A 22655-nucleotide genomic window follows, 5' to 3' on the forward strand; every position below is an offset into this window, starting at 1 on the left:
TTTGAAGGAAGATTCCTGGATGCGAATGCATGGAGAAAAGCCATGGGAATGGTTTATAATAAATTGGGACTGACCAGACGTAAAGGAGATCTGCAGCTCCCGCTCCCAGTCCCTGAGACAGCTCGGAAGTGAGCCTTCTGGGGGGGGGGGGGGGGGGTTGGGGTAATGAGGCCGGCATATATTCTGGAAAGGGGCATTTTAGGGTATTGTGGGAATAAGACCAGTCTTTCTAACCAGATGATGTCCCGTAGGCCCGTTGAATGGGTAGCATAGGTGTGGCACACATTGTGAACATGTTGAGACTGGAAGTGTTTAGGGGGTAATAGACTGGAGATGTTTAACGGCTCATGTCGCCGTGTCAGGTCCCTAAGATGGTATTTAGACAAGTGCCTCCATAGCGGAGGAGGTGTATGGAAGGATCTAGAGGTACTGTAAGTGCAGGTAAGAGGTGAAGAGGGGTGAGGAGACAGGGAGTGGACAAGGCGTCATCTCGATCACAAAGATCTCTCAACACTGATAGGGTAGCAGCAAGTAGAGGACAAGTGGGCAGGGAGGAGGGGCTTAATAGGTGCGGATTTCAGAGTAGCAGTTCCCTGGCAGTGGTTAGTAAAGATAATTCCATGTCGATATGAGGAGGCCTAATATTTGAGGTAGCATATCTGGCAAGGGACAACCATCTGGTGAGATGGGAGGCTTCGTAATATGTCCTAAGATCTGGGAGGGAGAAACCGCCACAAGACCTAGGAGGTGTCAACTTATCATAGGCTATTCGGGGTTTACCTGAGTGCCAAAGAACACAGGAGAGGTTTTCTATGGGGATTTGCTACTGCTCTGGACAGTTCCTGACATGGACAGAGGTGGCAGCAGAGAGCACTGTGTAAGACTGGAGAGAACACACCACTTCCTGTAGAACATACAGCAGCTGATAAGTACTGGAAGTATTATTTATTTATTTAGAAATCTGTATTATTTCCTGCCACCAGTAAATATGAAAACAATTTATTTTCTCTGAAATTTACATAATTTGCACCAAAAGCCACAGTGCTAAATCCTTTACAAAGATTACTGAATTGCCACTGCAGAATTTCAGCTCAGAAACATTACAAATTTGTACCGTATAAAGAAAACATGGTAAAACCCCAGCAGGAGCTGTAATAGTGGCCCTATCAGTCCCTGACTAACATCTGCAGAAATTAGTCAGGGAATAATATCATATCATCTTCCCCGCACATGAGTCACGGCCACAATAAACCTTCACATCAAAAAGATTTCAAACAACTTTCTAATACTTAAAGTGAATTTGTGAATGTGATACGATCAGCGGAGGGATGAATCCAGGGTCTCTATCAGGGGTAATTACTTTAATAGACTCCTATTACAGGTAAGTAAAATGTCAGGCTGTCTGCTGTCAGGCTGATAAGGCGCTTGTATCCATAGAATAACATGGGGGATCTGTTATCACTCCTAATTCTGGAAAATTACCTCAGTCTCTGAAAACATTGAGCGCTCTGTACAGGTGGCAGCTCTCATGTTTTGTCTGCAAATATAATAATTCATGTTACATGACTCGTAATCTTCCTGCGGATATACATTGACTGCGGTGGAGTCAGCGGAAGGTTATAGGGTTATTACGGTAGTGGTGAAGCCATGGGGCCCATAGATAATAATGGATCTACGTTCTGTGCATCAGGTCCCATGTGCCGCCATATGGTGTTTTATTCAGCGCCGTATTGCAGGACTCTTCTCACCTACAACCAGTATATAATATATTATTAACTGGAACATGTCATGATTATCCTATACCTGACATCATACCTGGCATGTCTGTATATGAAGCTGAGCCATAGTAAGAGGCCTATGAAGCCTATGGTTGTTGAATTACAGCTATTTATAAGAGTGTAAATATGGCCTTAAAGTTAAATAGATTTGTAAATTACTTCTATTGAAAATAAATTTAAAATTTTTCCAGTTCTTATCAGCTGCTGTATGTCTTGCAGGAAGTGGTGTATTCTTTCCAATCTGACACAGTGCTCTCTGCTGACACCTCTGTCCATGTCAGGAACTGCAGCAGCAAATCCCCATAGAAAACCTCTCCTGCTTTGGGCAGTTCCTGATATGGACAGGGGTGGCAGCAGAAAACACTGTGTCAGACTGGAAAGAATACATTACTTTCTGCAGGGCAAACATCAGCTGGTAAGTACTGTACAGCATCCATTCATATTAAAAGGGTACTGCAGCGAAAATATATATATATTTTTTTCCATATCAACTGGTGTCAGAAACTTATATAGATTTGTAATTTACTTCTATTTAAAAATCTCAAGTCTTCCCATACTTATCAGCTGTTGTATGTCCTGCAGGAAGTGTTATTTTCTTTTCAGTCTGACACAGTGCTCTCTGCTGCCACCTCTGTCCATGTTAGGAACTGTCCAGAGCAGGAGAGGTTTTCTATGGGGATTTTCTCCTGCTCTGGACAATTCCTGACATGGACAGAGGTGGCAGCAGAGAGCACTGTGTCAGACTGGAAAGAATACACCACTTCCTGCAGGACACCCAGCAGCTGTTAAGTATGGGAAGACTTGAGATTTTTAAATAGAAGTAAATTACAAATCTGTATAACTTTCTGAAACCAGTTGATTTGAAAGAAAAAAGATTTTCGCTGCAGTATCTCTTTAATTCTGAGTAGTAGTATACAGGTGAGATAACCAATGATAAGTCACCAGCTGACCATATAAGTAACCAGGGTGTAACTAGAGATGAGCCAACCTGCCGAAACTTTGGATTGGCAAAAACCGAACGATCGACATTTGAATACTTCTGCCTGGAGAAGGTGGATGCCTGGAAAACATGGATACATAGGTTGTCTTCATATATTCCAGGCCGTCCTCGGGCTGCATCCACCTTCTCCAGGCAGCGGTATTCAAATGACAATCGTTCGGATTGTGCCAACCCAAAGTTACGACAAGTTGGCTCATCTGTAGCTGGAACCAATTACAGGAGGAAGAACAGCTCCGGAGGACAACATGCTGCTCTGGCAATTGTGCAAACCAACAGCTATATCACCGGAGTCTGGCTGTCAATGCAATGCAGGACGCACATATATAATAACTCATTATGACCTTGTAAAAATCATTAGAACATTTTTTCTCTGAGAAGATAAATGTGTTCTCTGCTGCTTTCTCTCCAGGGCTTTGGCAGTCCATCTGGTGAATTTTGGCTGGGGAACGAGTTTATATTTGCTATAACCAGCCAAAGGCAGTACTCGCTGAGGATTGACTTAATGGACTGGGAAGGCAATCACGCACATTCACAGTATGACAGATTCCACATAGGAAATGAAAAACAGAATTACAGGTAAGAAATGGGACGGTGTGAGCGGGGTATATATCAATCCACAGGACGGCCCAAATTACTCTCATAAAAGAAGAAACCTCAGGAGGAAGGGAACAGAAAGTATGGAAACTCATTACATGCACATGACATAACTCATAGAACAAGGCGAATGTAACTCAGTATATAAAGAGACAGGAACAGGGATGGAGCTGCACATCCTAGTGATGGTATATGGGCACTTACACAGCCAGAGCTGTAGCTGGAGGGGGGACAATCAGGATCCACATTTATTGTTGAGGGGGGACAATCAGGATCTGCACATGTTGTGGAAGGGGGGGGGGGGCAATTGGGATCTACACGTGTTGAAGAGGGGTGACAATCGGGATATGCAAGTGTTGTGGAGGGGGGACAATCGGGATCTGCAAGTGTTGTGGAGGGGCGATAATTAGGATCTGCAAGTGGTGTGGGGGGGACAATCAGGATCTGCAAGTGTTGTGGGGGGCAATCGGGATCTGCAAGTGGTGTGGGGGGAACAATCAGGATATACACATGTCGTAGAGGAGTGACAATCAGGATCTACTGGTGTTGTGGAGGGGGGGATTAGGATCTGCAAGTGTTGTGGAGGGGGGACAATCAGGATCTGCAAGTGTTGTGGTGGAGGGGACAATCGGGATCTGCAAGTGTTGTAAAAGGGGGAACAATCAGGATCTGCAAGTGTTGTAAAGGGGGGACAATAGGGATCTGCAAGTGTTGTAAAGGGGGGACAATCGGGATCTGCAAGTGTTGTGGTGGAGGGGACAATCGGGATCTGCAAGTGTTGTAAAGGGGGACAATCAGGATCTGCAAGTGTTGTAAAGGGGGGACAATCGGGATCTGCAAGTGTTGTAAAGGGGGGACAATCAGGATCTGCAAGTGTTGTGGTGGAGGGGACAATCAGGATCTGCAAGTGTTGTGCAGGGGGGACAATCAGGATCTGCAAGTGTTGTGGTGGAGGGGACAATCAGGATCTGCAAGTGTTGTGGAGGGGGGACAATTAGGATCTGCAAGTTTTGTGGAGGGGGAGACAATTAGGATCTGCAAGTATTGTAAAGATTTGGGTCTATCAGGGGCAAAATACATTAACCCCTTGTTTTAGTAATAGTACAGACCACCAAATTATATAGACCAAGGTTATGTTCAGCCATTTTCTGATCATCATTTGAATCCTGCTGCCTTGAAAAGGTGCAGTCCTCAGGCTGCATCCACCTTCTCCAGGCAGCAAGCTTCAAATTCTGGACATTTGGGTTTGTATGAACCCCAACTTTCAGGAAGTTCGCTCATCTCTAGTAAAAGCATATAAAGCGTTCGAACAAACCTGTGACATGAAGCAATCAGGCATTCAATAGCACCGTAGAGAAGTCCTCAAAGGTACAATTAGACCAGGAGGTAGTGGTAGGATGCACGCCAAATAGCCCACAAACCCAGATATGGGTAACCAAGACTTGTAGAGAAAAGTCCAACAGCATCCATAGGTGATCAAATTCCTTGCTTTATTGTCATCAACAGGTAGTCATGGAGGTCATGCTTGATAAAAGACCTTTATGAGGTCGACACGTTCCATTTTCTGTACCTGTTGATGACATTAAAGCAAGGAATTTGATCACCTACCGATGCTGTGAGACTATTCTCTACATGTAATAGAGACCTGTCAAAAGTTCAGATGGATCGGGCTCTACTGATCATTAGATACAATCGGAGAAGTCCTTAGCTCTCTTCACTATTGAGCGGACCTGTCAAACTGTTTGGGTTCATCAACATTCTCTGAAACCGAACACTCAGCATTGGATTCCTCACGGTTTCAAAAGTTGGATGCCACCTAGGGACCAAATGCCGATTGTTCGTAGAACTTTGACCAACCCAAACAGTTTGACAGGTCCACTCAACACTAAACTTCCCTCCAACACAACTTGCTGCAGGAGAGAGCTCCACAGACTTCCCCTGACCATTAAAAACTTTTGACGTGTCCTTGTGACATGTCAAAAATTTTTTGTATCACATTGTGCCTTAGTAAGTTTCAAAATTCTCAAACTTTTTTTTGCCTTGAGCAGCTTTAAAATAACTGTCCATGTAATTCCTTCTACTTGTAGAGTCCTTTACATCTTGTTATAGCTTTCATCTTTAGAGAGAGGTGAACAGTCCGCCCATGTTCCTTGTGATTCCCTGACCTGCGGTCTCTTGTCTGACAGCTCTACAAGTGTCAGACTTGACTATATCAATTGGAGCTTAAAAGGACGGAGCAGTCAAGTTCCCGGCTCTGTATTTAACACCCCCTTACTTATCTGATGCTAAGCTCCTTCTTTGAGGTATCAAGTAACAGTCACTTGAAAACCAATAAGCCATCTCCATCGTGAAGGGTTTACTTCTCCCCTTTAATAACGTCGACTTTAAAGACAATTTATTCTTCACCCTATTCTCATACATAATGACTTTCCCTGGTTACTATAGGGACCCGAATCTCCAGGCATTTATGAAGGGGTAATTATTTTTTTTTTAAATGCTGCCTTAAGAAATGACGGCACATAATAAACCTGGATGTAGAAATGTCTACCCCTTTGAACTGGGATTGTTTTTTTGTATTTGGTCAGTTACTAAGAAACTGATGTGAAGAATCTTTGGGGGGTTTCGGTGCAAATAAGATGGTTATAAAGTTGACAGACGTGTGAGCATTATGCTAATATGGTCGCTGCTTACCTCATGCTACTGCTTGTGAAACATGGATGTCTTCCTCCTGCTTAAAGGAAACACATTAAATGTTGGGACGTCTTCTATTCAAATATGGGAAATTTTTAAAGTGTCACTTTCAACTTTCAACTTTCAAAATCTAAATCAACAGTAGATGTGATATAAAGCAAGTTTGCAATGTACATTCATTATTGTTTTTGTTGTTACCATGCTGTAAAAACAAAGCTATACTTACCAGCAATCCAGCTCCAGTCTCCTGAAGGCAGATTTTCTGACTTGCACGTGTTGTAAAAAACACAGGAATTCCGGCCAATACAGAGAGTCGCGGCTCAATGTGTCCGTCAATCACATGACTGCTTTCTCTCTGAGCGCTAAGGTGACCTGGGAAACAAGGGACTTCCTGTTTTCTGACTGTTTGAAAAAAACTGTCGGAAAACAGGAAATGTGTTTTCTATGATAACTTAAAAATAAAAATAAAGAATGTAAAGTGCAAACTTGCTTTTTATCACATCTACTGTTGATTTAGATTTTGAAAGTTATAACGACAGGGACACTTTAAGTATTTAGAGAAATGTTCTAAACACTTTAGGGTTCAGGTTGAATTATTTATGAATTGCTTTCTATTGGTTGATATTTGGTATTCCTTGATTTATTTTATTATATTGCTTTTAGTTCTGACAGGTTTATAAAATATTTGTGCTGGACCAGATTTCATGAGGGGGTGCAGCTTATTGGGGTCTGCTTCCTTTGCTACATCTCCGCACTTTATATGTTTTAAATTGTTTTTATGTTTTTCACCTAATTTATTTGTATTTTTTTAAGTGCACTTTCCTTCCATGCCATTCTTTTTATACACAATTCATTTTTAGACATTTAGATGAATAACCAGTATTACATTATCATTAGAGATTTAACTTTTCCAAAGTTCGGTTCTGCAGGTTTGCCAAACTTTGAATTTAAGTTCGGGTTCCTCTAACCGCACTAAAGCAGCTAAACAATTGAAGTTATTTAGCTGTTTTAGTGAGGTACCCAAAGTTTGCTCATCAATACTTACCTGTCCACACTCCCCTGGTGCCATCCTTCTCTGGTCTCCTATGTCCCCCGCAGCCACAAAGAGTTCTCTTAGCCACTCACTGACTGAGATGGGAAAGCACCACAGTGATTGGCTGAGCGGGCTGTCACTCTTGAGACAAGACTGGAAAGGACATCTGTTCATGGTGGCAACTGGATGCATTTGAGCTGGTGTTATTAAACTGACACCCTAGTCAGGCTGTTTCCTGAGTGTCAACTGCACAGTTCCTGTTCTGGTCTCGCCTACCCTTCTCTTTTTGTGAATCCTGATTTAAAGTGACACTGTCACCCCATTTTGTCATTTTTAAATAATTAAAAACATTTAAATGACTAATGTAGCTGTCTCCATACCTTTAATGACCCCACTGTGCCTGGCCCGGATGAAATCCGCTGCTGCAGGATCAGTGCACCAGTGCGCCTCCGCGGGACATAAATGGGACGCACGCGCATCAGGCTAAGGCTAATGTGAACGCGTACGTCCAGAGATGCCGGCAAGGGCTGGGAGGGGAGGGCCAAACAAGATGGAGGCCCCTGATGCAGAGCGGCCTGAACAGATGACGTCACAAGGGGGCGGAGTCATTGGGGGTGTAGTGGGCAGAGCAATGTGGCACATTAGAGACTAAGCCACGCTCATGTGGCGCAGCAACAAGCAGAGAAAAGTACACTTTCCTCAAAAACAAGCACCATGATTAATAATCTGAAATAAGGTATGAAGACAGCTACATTAGTCATTTAAACGTTTTTAATTATTTAAAGATGACAAAATGGGGTGACAGTGTCACTTTAAGCTTCTTAGCTCTTGGTCCTCATACTTACATTCCTGGTCTCAAGTCCCTGGTTCTGTCCTGGTTTGCTCCTTTATTCTTCTTTACCTGATACTCCTGGTTTTGATTTGGCTCCATCTTACCGTGCTAGTCGTATGTCCATGTTCCTGACCTGTGAACATCTTCATTATTCTTCTGCTGTCTTTGACCAGTCTGAAAATTAAAGATGGGTGAACTAAATCTTACGAACTAAACGTCTGCAATTGTTTAGCAGTATAAGCCCTCGTCATTTAAGGTTAGGTTTGGATTAACCTGAACTTTACTTCTAGATTCAGCGAACCTACCGAACTTTTGAAAAGTTTGCTCATCTCTACTGATAACGTATCTATCCTATCATCACTGCTGTATCCACCTGTCAACTGTGACACTTCTTGGCACCACGACCCACGGATCTTCTTGCAGCAAAGTCCAGGGGGTTAAGGGTGATGACCGACGGGTTTTTTCAATGCCACATCCCAGTGTTCTCTGCGTTAAACCAGTTTCATCTTATTAGTTCTACATTCAAACACGATCTAGAGATGCCTTAGACCACTACTTTCACAAGGCTCTCTCCCATTACTTCTCATCTTGCATGGCCCCATGTAGTAGTTTATCTGCAGTCTTATTATGACTTAATCATGGCTGAATCCAACTGTATGTCTATCGGAATGTCCACCGACTGTGCTATAATACAGCCAACATAACTCAACTCAGTAGGGGCCAGTTCACATGGAGTAAAACTGGCAGAATTCTCCGCCACGGAATTCCCGCCAATCTCTGTGTCATACTAGCCGTCTATGGGAGGCTTGCGCACGTTCTCTCTGCACGCGGAAAAATGAACATGTCTATTCTTCAGAGCGGAGAGAGAAGGCGCGCAAGCCTCCCATAGACTGCCAGTATGACACGGAGGCTGTCGGGAATTCCGCCAGTTTTACTCAGTGTGAACTTAGCCTAAGGGCCTTATTCCACCTGGCGATTATCGTTTGCATAATCGTTATCGATTAACAATCTCAAACGACCGCTGTTGCGAAAGACCTGAAAACGTTCACTCATTTCCATGGAACGATAATCGTTACTTATGATCGTATTTGCGATTGTTTTTTCTTAGCTATTTCTTCGCTATTACGTTCATATGCACTGCGAATGACCAAACGATGTCTTATTCAATGCGAACGATCTGCAAATGTTTCGCGAACGAGCAACGATAAAAATAGGTCCAGGTCTTATAAAGCGATCGACGATTTCTCGTTTGGTCGTTAATCGTTAACTGCATTTCAACCGAACGATTATCATTTATATTCGAACGATTTAACGATAATCTGAACGATAATCGTCCGGTGGAATAGGGCCCTAAGACTATCGGATGAGATACGTTTGTGAGGAGCAAATTTCCCTCTTCATCCGTCTAGACATTTGGGAAATGCTAAGACAACACCGCTCAGCTTCCTTATAAAATTTTTCATTTTCCGCTCGGTTTCAGGGGCTTTCTCCAAAAGCCAAAGAACATCCGCAGTGTATTGACACAGATGCCTTGGCGTCCATATAAACACAAGTAGTACACAGGCAGTATATGCCAATAACTTTTCTGGGCCTCTTCGATGGTCACAGTCCATTGATGCCAGTAGACAGGAATTGTGTTTATACTGGCACCGATCCTTTAATATTTGTATTATTTTTACATAGAAGAATTTGTTTTAATTTCTAATATGCAGAAACTCCAAAAGACTAAAGTTTGGATAAACCATTTCCTCTCACTTATCACAATAAACCCCTCATATAACATCTTTGCTGAAGGTTACAAAGTTGACCCGAAAAATGTTTCTTTATGAACTCACGCTGTTTGTTACATCATTTTTTTCCTGTTATTTGTATTCTTTTGCTGCGATTTTTTGTTAGTTTTTACAAAAATCTCAGGATTAAGACTGAAGCTTTAGTTACAAAGCCAAGTGAAGGAGTATGAGATTTGGATTCTGGTTAAACTTAATTTGTGATATCTGATATATTGTTATGCTTAATATTGTATTCATGGGGGAGATAGGGATTCCTTCCATTACAGATATCTAAAGCAGGGAAAGGGAACCTGTGGCCCTTCGGATGTTGCAAGACTACATACATCTCTTCATTTCTAACTTGCTAACAGGAAGTTGTTTCCATTGCCTGCCAGGTTACTCATACTGTACAGCCCAGTCACCAATTACTATATGTACAAGCCTGCTAACCTCGATAAAGGGGTTATCCGGCACAAGAAAGACATGGACACTTCTTCCAGAGACAGCATCTCTCTTGTCTACAGTTTGGGTGCAGGTTTTTCAACTCTATTTCTATTGAAGTGAATGGAGCTTAATTGCAAACCGCACCTGAACTGGAGACAAGAGCGGTGCTGTCCCTGGAAGAAAGTGGCCGTGTTTCTCTAATGCTGGATAACCACTTTAACTCTACGACTCCTACAATCCCCACCCGCCACCCCTGCCACCCCGTTCATGCAGTTCTACATGCTGCTTGCAGGCATCTTCCCTGTATAGTATCTATCTATTTATCTATCTATCTCCTATCTATCTATCTATCCACCTATCCACCCACCCATCCATCTATGTCATCTATAACTTCCTTCTGCTGGGGGAACAGAGGTTCAGCCACTATGGGGGAGATTTATCAAACATGGTGTAAAGTGAAACTGGGAACAGTTGCCCCTAGCAACCAATCAGATTCCACCTTTCATTCCTCACAGACTCTTTGGAAAATGAAAGGTGGAATCTGATTGGTTGCTAGGGGCAACTGAGCCAGTTTCACTTTACACCATGTTTAATAAATCTCCCCCTAAGTGTTGAGATCCAATATGTCAATCTTTCGATCGTATTATAATGTATAATGTATAATGTATAAAACCAATAAAATGGTGTGTGAGCTGAGGTCATGAACTCTTGAAAGTTTCATTACTAGGTTGGAGATTTTAAATAATAAAAGTAAAAATAAATAAATAATTAAAAAAAATAATAATAATTTTAAAGATTTTCAGGTCACATCAGCACATATAGAGCCGCCCAGTACACACTGTAGTGAGAGCATCAACCAGGATCTTAAAATGATAAATGTTGTAAGGAGAAGAACAGGATTTGCTGGACACATCTTACGTCAGTCTGTTCTCTTGGCAAGACGGAAACTTCATGTGGGAGACAGGCAGGAAAGTCCAAGGTTACAAGTTTTACATGACGGATTCAACTTTGAAGCTGTGAAAAGTTTAGATCCCCGATTAAGCACAGACTATAGACATTGGCCCTTGGGAAACATTTCCATTTAAAGTTTCTTAGTTAAATGGGGTGTGATGGTTTTCTGATCAAACATTTTTAACTTTAAAAAACATCATGATAAATGAGATAAAAGGGAGATTTCTGATTGTTGGGGGGGGGAGTGTTTAAATGTTTCCTCAATTGCTTACACAGGCCATATAAGCAGCTTTTCTCTATCTTCTATATCATTAATCTCTTTTCTATATATTACATCATATCTATCTAGTTCATATCTACAGTACCTATGTACTAAAGACCATTGCAACGAGTCCAATCATTATGCATTTGAATACATACATATATATATATATATATATATATCTGTCTATCTATCTATCTCCTATCTATCTATCTATCTATCTATTATCTATCTATCTATCTATCTATCTATCTATCTATCTATCTATCTATCTATCTCCTATTTATTATCTATCTATCTATCTATCTATCTATCTATCTATCTATCTATCTATCTATCTTCTATCTATTATCTATCTATCTATCTATCTATCTTCTATCTATCTATCTATCTATCTATCTATCTATCTATCTGTCTACCCATCCATCTATGTCATCTATGTCTCCTTCTGTATTCTCCTACAGCTGATCTTAGCAAGGAGTAAGGAGCAAATAAAAGGCTGCAGTAATTCCCCTTCCACTCTGCTCTATACTAATATCATTGTAATATACTGTATATAGAAGGACCCCCCTTTAGCTCCTTCAGTAAGCATGAGAAAGCCTTTTTAAAAGACAGGGACAAGGACCCTAAATAGCAGACTAAAACATTTTTTTTAACATTTCTATAGGACTTTAAAGGGGTTTTCCAGGCAAAATTGATTGATGGCCCATCGTAAAGATAGGTGATCATTCAATTCTGCCTGGAAATCCCCTTTAAGTATGACAAGGACCATAATCAGACATGACTTTTCATTACTTACAACACTGTCAGGTTAACCCTTTAATGCCACATTAGTGGTATGGTTACTTAGCTTGTGACACACTACCAGAGGTGTAACTTACTCGGCCCAAGTACAAAAGCTTTAATCAATGCACTTCATTTATTCCATGGGACATTTCACCTTTGTTCTCGTGATTGGTGGGACCCCCACCGATCAGCTGATTATTTCTTGTAAATAGGGGATAGCCTGTAAATAAGGGGGTAGCTTTTGATTGTGGGATAGAACCTATTAGTCTCACTCTTTGTAGCGGTATCCAGGATTAGGGCCATATTCCACAGGATGATCATTAGATCGTTCCGATTTAAATCATAATCATTTCGTGTAATAGCAAGCAACACTTTAACGATCAATGAGAAATGATTGATCGTTTGATAAAATCTGGACCTATTTTCATCGTTGATCGTTCACAAATCGTCCGAACATTGTTAGGTGTAATAACACAACGTTCAGTCGTTCCCTGGTCCATCAGCCAGGAAAGGACCAGGGCAAGAATGACCGTAAGTAACGATCATCGCCTGTGTAATAGGGTGAACGATTTAAGAGCGTTTGTCATAGCTTCATTTGAGATCGTTTATGAGTAATTGCCGAAAAATCGTCCCATGTAATAAACACCCTTAGAAAAACATGGCCGTTCTCTTCCAGCACGTCTCCAGTTTGCTTGAGTTTTTGCAACTCAGTTCCGTAGAAGTTAAAGAAGAAGTCCGGTGAAAATTTTTATCAAAGTATTGTATTGCCCCCCAAAAGTTATACAAATGAACAATATACACTTATTACAGGAAATGCTTATAAAGTTTTTTCCCCCCTGCACTTACTACTACATCAAGGCTTCACTTCCTGGATAACATGGTGATGTCACTTCCTGGATGACATGATGATGTCACTTCCAGGAGAAAATGTTGATGTCACTTCCTGGAGAAAATGGTGATGTCACTTCTTGGATAACATGGTGATGTCACTTCCTGGATAAAATGGTGATGTCACGCCCCGACTCCCAGAGCTGTGCGGGCTGTGGCTGCTGGAGAGGATGATGGCAGGGAGACACTGAGGGACACAGGGCACTGGAGGGACACTGAGCATCCCTCTGCCATCATCCTCTCCAGCAGCCACAGTCCGCACAGCTCTGGGAGTCAGGTCGTGACATCACCATGTTATCCAGGATGTGACATCACCATGTTATCCAGGAAGTGAAGCCTTGATGCAGTAGTAAGTGCAGGGAAAAAAGCACTTTATAAGCATTTCCCGTAATAAGTGCATATTGGTAAATTGTATAACATTTGGGGGGCAATACAATACTTTAATAAAAATTTTCCTAGACTTCTCCTTTAATAAGCCTAATTGCAATACCACACTCAAACTGGTGACAAGAGCCATGCTGGAAGAGAACAGCCATGTTTTTCTAATCCAGAATAACCCCTTTAACATTTCATCTCTCCATTCTATCCAATAGAACCTTAAACATCGGTCCTCATCGTAATGAGTCTTATATTTCTAGGACATTTGTATAGACCACTGTTTCTAGGTAAGGAAGGCAACACCTCTTGGTTTGTCTGCGCCAGCTGGTTAACCATGGTATTTAGCAGTTAAAGGCTAAGTATGCAGCAAATATGCTTACCATGTGTGATGATTGCTAAATAATAAGACTTGTATATAACAAAAGTCATGCAGTGAAGTAAAGGTCTTGTCCTTAACAGTTTGGCAGTGGAAACGAGTACTTGGCCTGTGTACGGGTGGTAATCAGAAGTTCACGAAGTGATTCACAAGTGATGCCAGGGGACCTGAAGTATGTGGAGCAGTCTGTTTATGTTTTGCTTAGTGCCACATAATTCTTCTTGGCACTTAGATTAACACTGTATAAACCTAAGAAATTCCGGCATATTCCAATCTGAAGCCAGTAGCAGGATCATAATCATAATTTTCATTATTCTCTGTGGCGGTGGTCTACAACCTGTGACTTTCCAGCTGTTGCAAGACTATAATGCACTGACAGTGTTCTAGAGCTGGGGGGCACCCCAGGGGCACCTTTTGGGCACTTTCCATAGCTGCTGCTGGGACCTCAAAAGATGTTTTGGTAACACAACCTGAAACACTAAGTATCATCATTACACTCCCCTCCCCGACCTCTGTATAGCACTGTCAACAGTTTTGCTTATAGACTCCCTTTAAAAAGTGCAAGAGAAAGTGATCGGCATTGAAGAAAGACTTTCTTAGGCCTTATTCCCACGTTCAGTGATTTTTCAGGACTGCATATACGTCCACTATTTGTACTCCATGATCCGTGTACAATGGTCCATAATTGCATCCATAGTGCATTCGCATCCCCAAAAATATTGAACTGGGTGAAAAAAGTAACTATTTGCTCAGATTTGATCCGTGTTTTTCCATGATGTTCACCAAAAAACGAATCCCATAGACTTCTATTGGTAATCCGTACTGCAATTACAATCCGTACTAGGACGTCCAATTTTTTTGCGGGACATGTGTGAAAAATAAACGTCGTCTATGTAACGTTGCCCGTCTCTAGTTGTCAGGTTCTGATGGAATTTCAATAAAAATATATATTATAGACATGGCGATTGACAATTACTATTGGCTTGTGTTATTGTTTTTATCTTATATAATAACAGTGTATCGGCCTGGTGTACTATAGTAAATACAATCTATTGTATATGTTACTGCAGGGTACAGTCCTGAATATACAGGCTGCTCTGCTGAACTCTATGCTATGGAAGTATTTTTGGGCGCTGCTTCTCTGGTATGTTGTAATGAAGGCGGTGATGATGGAAGGATGGGGTAATAGTTGGGATATTTCCTGTGTCGAGTTTTAGGTTACATGTTCATATTAGGTTACATGATGCTGGGTGGACACTGAGATAGTCGTACAGACTAAGAAAATGATAACAATGGCAAAAGAAAAGTTAATTAACGCCTTGTGTTTAGCGTGAAGTGTAATTTACACGTGTAGAGCTAATTTTATCATCTGCAACTTTACATAGGAATTACTGTATATTCAGTGCTCGCAGTCACCTATTAGGCTAGAGAAATAGTTAAAGGGAATCTATAATCAGAAAATAACCAATTGTTTAAAGAATTTTATCTTGCATATACTTTCAACAGTTGTTTGTGTTTTTTTGTTTTGTTTTCCATATATATATATATATATATATATATATATATATAAATAAAATTAATATTATTATTATCATTATTATTATTAATCATAATAATTAGCAGTATTATTAGTAATATTTATTAGATATTTAATATAAATAAATATTATAAAAAAAGCTTGCAATTTTAATTCTTACCACTAAGTCTAAAACTAAGCTGAGACTTCCTGTTCTGTCTGTGATAATAAGGAGGAGGCTGCTGTAAAGTGATCGGTAAAGCATTAGAGCAGATGGCACCAGTAGATAGATCCGTTTGTTAGAATCCAGACCTAGTTGGGAGGTACTGTTTTTCTTGATCTGAGGAATGTTTCTCAGAATGGAGGCGGCCAGTCGGCTGTGTGTGGAGGAGAGAGCAGGATGGCAGCAGGCAGTTACAGCAGAGCAGGGAGAGACTAACAGAGCGATATAGGGACAAAGAGAAGAGGAATGGTGGAAATTGGTGACTGGCTGATTGGCTTTTTTTAAAGTTGTGATTTTCAGATTTTATTTTTTACAACATGCTGTAAAAAGTTCGCCCTTCTCTAATAGTCCAAGTACTGTAGCTACTATAGTTTTGGCTGTTTTAATTAAAATTGTTAAGATTTGATTAGCAAAATTTGAAAATTTGTGAAGCTAGCTAAATGAATTTCCGGCTGCTTCGCTCATCTCTATTAGTAACTACTTGTATTCCCCATGAAATAACAATTCTGGGACATCTTCTCTTATAGCCCTGTGATGTGCTGCTCCTCTGTTACTCTGTTATTCTTATTAGAAATGTATGACTCTGATTGGATAGTGTAGGGGCACGCCCCCAACTTGTAACAACCAGTTCATTATTAATTAAAAATATAGGTAATCCATAATTGTTCATTACTGGACATTGCATGTATTTGCTAAAACAGACAATTTAGGAGTGGTGACAGGTTCCCTTTAAGGAGTTTTCAGCATTACAGCGTCAGGTGAGACCAATAGATAGATAGCATCAATACAAGACAACAGTAGCACCTTGTGGAATGACCTCTTCAAAGGTCACAGAGCGCCCTCAGTAATGTTTGACATTCATCTTAAGGGGACAGAGTCTGTCTATTTTCGTCTATTTTCATCTATGTCCATGAACCAGGCTGTAAAGCATGTTCCTAAATGCTGTTACAGACAGCTTAAGTAAGATGGCAGCCCCCATAACAATGTACAAAAATGAAATTAAAAAGTGACAGTCAGATAATAGAGACAGATTAGAATAAAAGAACAAGTTTTAGTATCTGACTCTAATCTGTAAAAGAAAATTTAGGCGACAAATTCCCTCTATGTATAGGGATAGATCTATCGATCAAGGCTGGTGGGATGGGTAGAAGCCACTGGAGACGACCCTGATGGTTCAGATGGCACGAAAGTGATGGCAGGTCCCAGAAATCAATTTGTTGTAAAGGTTATACTGTTATACCCTCTCTTCTTTACCTCTAACGTGACCCCCATCAGCTCAGGTGCTTGGCAGTGGATGTAATAAAACAGCTGGAGGATTAATAATGACGGAATAGTGACATTTATAGGATTTCATAAACATACCGATAATCTCCGCTGGTGACTTTCCCACATTTAGACTTACGTAGTGATTCAGAACGCCAGCCAAAACATGACGAGCGGTCGGTCTAGTGGAGTGTTGTCCCTATGGATGAGATATTACCGCACGTTCAGTGTACATTGTCATTGTTTTGAGTAATGCTATCTGCTGAACCTAGAAACCAAATCAATGGAAACAGAATGTATTATGTGCCCTGTGTCATAACAAAGTGATGTCTAATAGGGTGGTGATAGCGAAAAAGAATATTTATATAAAATAGTATGGGGATCAATGGTGAAGGAGACATATGCAGGGAAACTATATTAATGTCACTAAGAAATAGACATATAAGCCTGGTAAGGGAAGGGAGGTCATGGAAGTTGTTTTAGCTTGTGTGCTGTGCACTAAAGGGGTATTCCACTAAAACACAACTTTTGATATGTTGCTGGCAATGGTTAGGCTGATAGTTCACTCCATACATTCCTATTTCCTATTCCTTCCCCCAGTTTTGAGCTGCTGCTTTCTTCTGAAGACACAAAAATCTGTGTGTGAGCTTTTCTCTCAGTCTCCTCCTCCCCCCTCCCTTCTGAGACGGCTAATGTAAACAAGTCCCTGGCCGGTTGTATCTTCAATTTTTTAGCCTCTTTGTAATAGAGGGAGCATTTTTCTGAGGTCAATGTGCTAATTAACTCACTGTAATTATCCCTCCCAGCATTACAAAAAAACTACAATGTTACAGATAAAGCCTGTCAGGAATTGTTTACATCAGCCGTCTCAGAAGGGGGGGGGATAGAGAGAAAAGCTCACACAGATGTTTGTGTCTTCAGCAGAAAGCAGCAGCTCAGAACTGGGGGAAAGAGAAAGAATAGATAATAACAAGTATGGAAGGAATTGTTAGTCTCACCATGGGCAGCAACATATCAAAAATGATGTTTAAGCAGAATACCCCTATAATGACGAAGTCCTGCATAGTTGCCTACTGCTCTCTTGACAGCCACCGGCCTGCTGCAGCTCATGGTGCTGCAATGCCCCAACCCGGCTGTTGTATTGCCCGCTCAGCCAATCAGTGACAGGTGTGGGACACCACTGCAGCTACTGATTTGCTGAGCGGGCAGTCCATCAGCAGGGTCGTGACGTTGCAGTAGCAGGAGCCGTGACGTACCAGGAAGCTAGGGGATAATGACATCGGGAGTCAGTCAGAGAACTGTGAGATTGGTACTGTGGGGGCGCATCCTTTAGATTGTATATAAAAATATATGCAGAATTTATAAAGAATTTGGGGCAAATGATACATAAAACAAGAACAAATGAACCCTTGATTCTTTCCGTAGAGTGGTCTCCATTCTGTCCATATAAAAGCCATTAGATATGGATGGGATATATCATCAGTGAGGTCTAATCAGTTACTAGGAGTCATCCCATAAGGAATAGACCTTAGTGGCAAGTGATTGGCTCCAAAGTCACCTCTGGATTGAACATTTAGGCCCATATCTAGTCAAAGCCTTGGCTCTCTGGAGGATCCACTGTCGCTCTGTTGGGCCAATCCAACCCTCTTCAGTAACAGCACATTAGCAGTGATTACATAACAGACAGCTATTTTGTCTTCACCCTCTTAATATATTTCCTTGCCGTACTTAGCTCAGCTGTCATCGAGCAGCATTAGAGGATAAATGAGTTTGTCTTGGGATAACAATGATTCCACTTTCCTGTGTTTATTTGTTTAGAATTTGGTTCCATTTGATGAAAATTCGAATGTTTGAGTCGAGGGTTTTCGGCAGACATCAACACGGCATCACTTGATATCTTGTTAACAACGCATTAGTATTACCACATAATAAACCAGGTCAAAACACAAGAGCGGATCGGTAGAGCGAGAAGACATATGGTCCCACTACGCCCTTGTTTATTATTCCAACATGGTGGAATCCTCCGTCTGAATATTACGAATAGCGGCATTACACAACGGCACATAAAATATCGCTATTACAGATCAATGGTTTACAGTCACCATTCATTAAATTTAATAGAGCAATATAATGTGGTTGGCTGACATACTTTTCATTGTGTTACTTTAGAACATGCATTGGGTAAAAAAAATAATCTAAATTTTAAATGCAAAAAATTATTTATAGAAAATATGAATACAACATTCAGATACTGTAAAGGATAGGGCGCATATGGGCATACTATGGATCTAAAAAATAAAATATATGCCCAATCATCATGGATGACTAGTGGCCCATACTGTGTATCTGATTTTGTATTTCTCACCTTTCTTACCCTTCTACAGGAGGATATTGAGCACTCTATAGTAGCACCTAATAGGGGTACTTCAGTCTAAGGCTATGTTCATATGCTGTATAAACAACGGCATTTTGCATGAACGTCTGTTGTTTAACACTACCTACGACCGCTAGAGATGGTGTAAGGCGCACCAGGGAACGGAGTTTAAGGGGCTTAATATAGACTGGTCTTCACCAGTGCCCACCACAAGGTGGGTTGAACTTGCTGCGGAGGGTGATCCCCCAGGTCGCTACCCCTGGCTTAACTTGCTAATGGCGGCAGGCAAGGTGCAGCTGGAGACAGGTAGGCAGGAAGGAACACAGCAGGACTCACGTCTGAAACCAGGATAGCAATCACAGGCAAGAACCGCACATAGCGGGTACAGCAGGAACCAAAGGCAAGCTGGGACCACACTCTTATGGGAAGTCAGGGCTGGCAGGGGGAGGAGGGAAATTGATTACAAGTACTAAATTACCTGTCCCTGAGCCAGCGGTGAGCAGCAAGACCGGCCACAGGACCCCCGCCGGGCTCCGGGATCTTTGCCGCTGACGCGTTACGACCTGACTGATGGACTGGCTGTTCAGCCAGTCGGTGACTAGGGTGGGACGCTGCTCTAGTCACTAATTGACTGAGTGGCCAGTGCATCAGCCAAAACAGGCCTTTTCCCCGAGCCGTGACATCATCACAACTCGGGGGGAAATGCCTTCCGGCCACTTCCCGCCGCTCACCGCGGGCATGGGGAGAGGTAAGTTAGTACTTGTGATCAATTTGCAGTTGTGTGCATCCGTTTTGATCCGTTTTAACATTGACTTCCATCATAAAAAAAAAATAAAATCAAAATGCATCCTTTTTTTTTTTTTTTTTTTTTTTTTTTTTTTTAAAGGAACACAAAAATAAGGTCAGCTACATTTTTGTGTACGTAAAAAAAATGGATGTGTTTTGATCCTTTTTTTTTTTTTATAATGGAAGTCAATAGAAAAAGGGTCAAAACGGATGCACACAAATGCACCCGTTTATCCATCCGTTTTCCATCCATTTTTTGCAAAAACGAATGAAAAAAATGTAGCGTGAACCCAGCCTTATTGGTAAAGGAAGTCACTGTTCATCCATTGTTCTGTCTGCCCCGGCACAAGTACCATTCTAGGAGTTTTCTATATGGCCTAGCATGCTATGTGAGCGGTTACATGGATTTTGAAGCCCATCAGCGATCTGCAGCTTCAGCTCTTTTCATCTATCCCCTATAGTCTTGTTATGTTGATATGGTAATTGCAGCCAAAATCTGGAGGTGTTAAATGGCTGTTATCATTTCCAGCTGACTACTGTAATGAAACACTATAATTCCTAGGTGGCTGCGAGCCTCGGAGCAATGTTACATTAATGACATGTAATGTTATTCAGCAGTGTTAATTCTGAGCTTACTGTACATGCTGCCTAATGACTTATGCTTCTGCTCCTAAACCACAAGGTCAGGCGAAGACGAAGAAAAATGCAGCTAAGTGAGATGAATTCTGCTAATCGCTGCCTAACAATAATAATAATAGTCAGTGGAGGCCAAGATGGGCCTAGAAAGTGAGGAGTAGGAGGCCATGGGAGAGTAGATATAGCGCCCCTCTAGTCTATGAGCTCTGTCTGGCATTGCCAGAAGAAGGAAGATGAGCTGTTACATCTAACAATGTCTATGGATAAACCAAAGAGTGGATAAAAAAAAATGTAATGCAACACCTTCAAATGGGTTTTCCAAATGTTAGATTCACAACCTATAGTCCACTTAGACAGGGGGTTTTAGGTGGAAAAAAATGTATATATGTTTGATGACTCCCTATCCACTAAAAGTAACAATGGCTGTTCACCAAGCCTGGGCCCCCCACCCCCACCCCACCCCACTGTAACTATGGCAGCACTAGCCTGACGTTCATAGTACAGGACAGATAATGTCATGATGTCCTGATTTGTGCAAAATTGCCATAAAAAAAACTGTGATTTTTTGCAAATCATGGCAGAAGTGTAGCCAGGAGACAGTACACCACTGAAAGTATAAGTCTTTTTGGGTGGTCATGGGCCCCCCAGGAGCTCAGGGCCCCGGGCTGCCGCCCAAAATGCCCCTATTATAATCCACTACTGGGGATACCCCATTCTGATAACTGATCTGTGATCCAGCTGCACTTGCAGGATAGTGGAAGTGGGACTGAGGAGAACAGGAGGCATTCATGTCATCTCTGTGCACAACCTGATTTGCACATCGGAATACTGGCGAAAATAATGAGAACTGGATCATTGATTCAAAATAGATGAATCAGCGAAGCGGCGCGGATCTGGTGGTATGTAACATGTAAATAGGCAGTAAGGTGGTAAATTCGCTTTAAAAATCTCAAGTCTTCCAGTACTTATCAGCTGCTGTATGTCCTGCAGAAAGTGGTGAATTCTTTCCAGTCTGACACAGACATTGTCCAGAGCAGGAGAGGGTTTCTATGGGGATTTGCTACTACTCTGGACAGTTCCTGACATGGACAGAGGTGGCAGCAGAGAGCACTGTGTCAGACTGGATAGACTATACTACTTCCTGCAGGACATCCAGCAGCTGATAAATACTAGAAGATATGAGATTTTAAATAGAAGTAAATTACAAATCTATATAACTTTCTGACACCAGTTGGTTTGAAAGAAAACCATTTACCCCTTTAAGGGTCTGGGGGTTGCTGCAATTTCATGCTGATGATCAAAGAAGGCAATGACTCTCTTCAATTTCAGTCACTAAAGTTTCACATTGAATTCATGATCCTCCATATGAAAAGGCAAAATTTGATTCTGTACAATACTTCCATGCTATCCAATGAAGAAATATCCATGATCAATCCAAACCTTTGTTCTTTTAAGTATTTTGACTGGACACATTGTTTGTGTAACTCGGCGTCTCTTCTGCCATATTTAATCACTTACTCTTTGCCCTATAGAATATTTTTTAATCCGGTTGATCGGTCCCATAGGCTTTATAATGAAGCCAATGGTTTCAGGCAATTCATAACCATTCACATACATATTCGTTTCAAGCTAAAGGTTTGGGCTGATTTAGAAAACCTGGTTTTAAATACCCTACTAGGAATTTAGGATTTAATACAGGAAATCCTATATGGGATTTCCATCCATTGCTCAGAGGGGCTATACAGATTGTCTCGTTCTGAAGGTCTTGGAATCAATGAGTTGAATAGGACGGTGTAGTACCTGAGTTCCCCTGTGGCGGCACTGTAGAGGCTCAACAGCAGGATATAGGAATGTCCAAAGTGGAAACAGACAGTTTAGCACCAGGACAGAGACTGTTCGGCATAAATCATGAAACATCCACTGTTCTCTATAAAATGTACAGATGGACGGAAAAAGCTATAGTACAAATTGCGTTAATCCCCTGATAACAGTTATACATGAAAACTTCACTTAAAAGAATGTTACTATAACTTCTGAAGATAGGGCAGAAGGATTTAAGACTTCAGGACAAAGCA

The 22655-nt window shown here is 41.4% G+C and overlaps 1 protein-coding gene across 1 annotated transcript in view; it reads left to right on the forward strand.

Annotated features, from left to right (window-relative positions):
• ANGPT1 (angiopoietin 1) overlaps positions 1-22655 on the forward strand; it is a 219659-nt gene that overhangs the window by 172572 nt on the left and 24432 nt on the right. The window contains exon 7 of the mRNA XM_069957200.1: positions 3188-3354. Within this exon, the coding sequence (XP_069813301.1) occupies positions 3188-3354 (167 nt within the window). The remainder of the gene's footprint in view (positions 1-3187; positions 3355-22655) is intronic.

This window comes from Dendropsophus ebraccatus, chromosome 2, assembly GCF_027789765.1.
Source record: "Dendropsophus ebraccatus isolate aDenEbr1 chromosome 2, aDenEbr1.pat, whole genome shotgun sequence".
In the NCBI taxonomy this organism is placed as follows: Eukaryota; Metazoa; Chordata; class Amphibia; order Anura; family Hylidae; genus Dendropsophus; species Dendropsophus ebraccatus.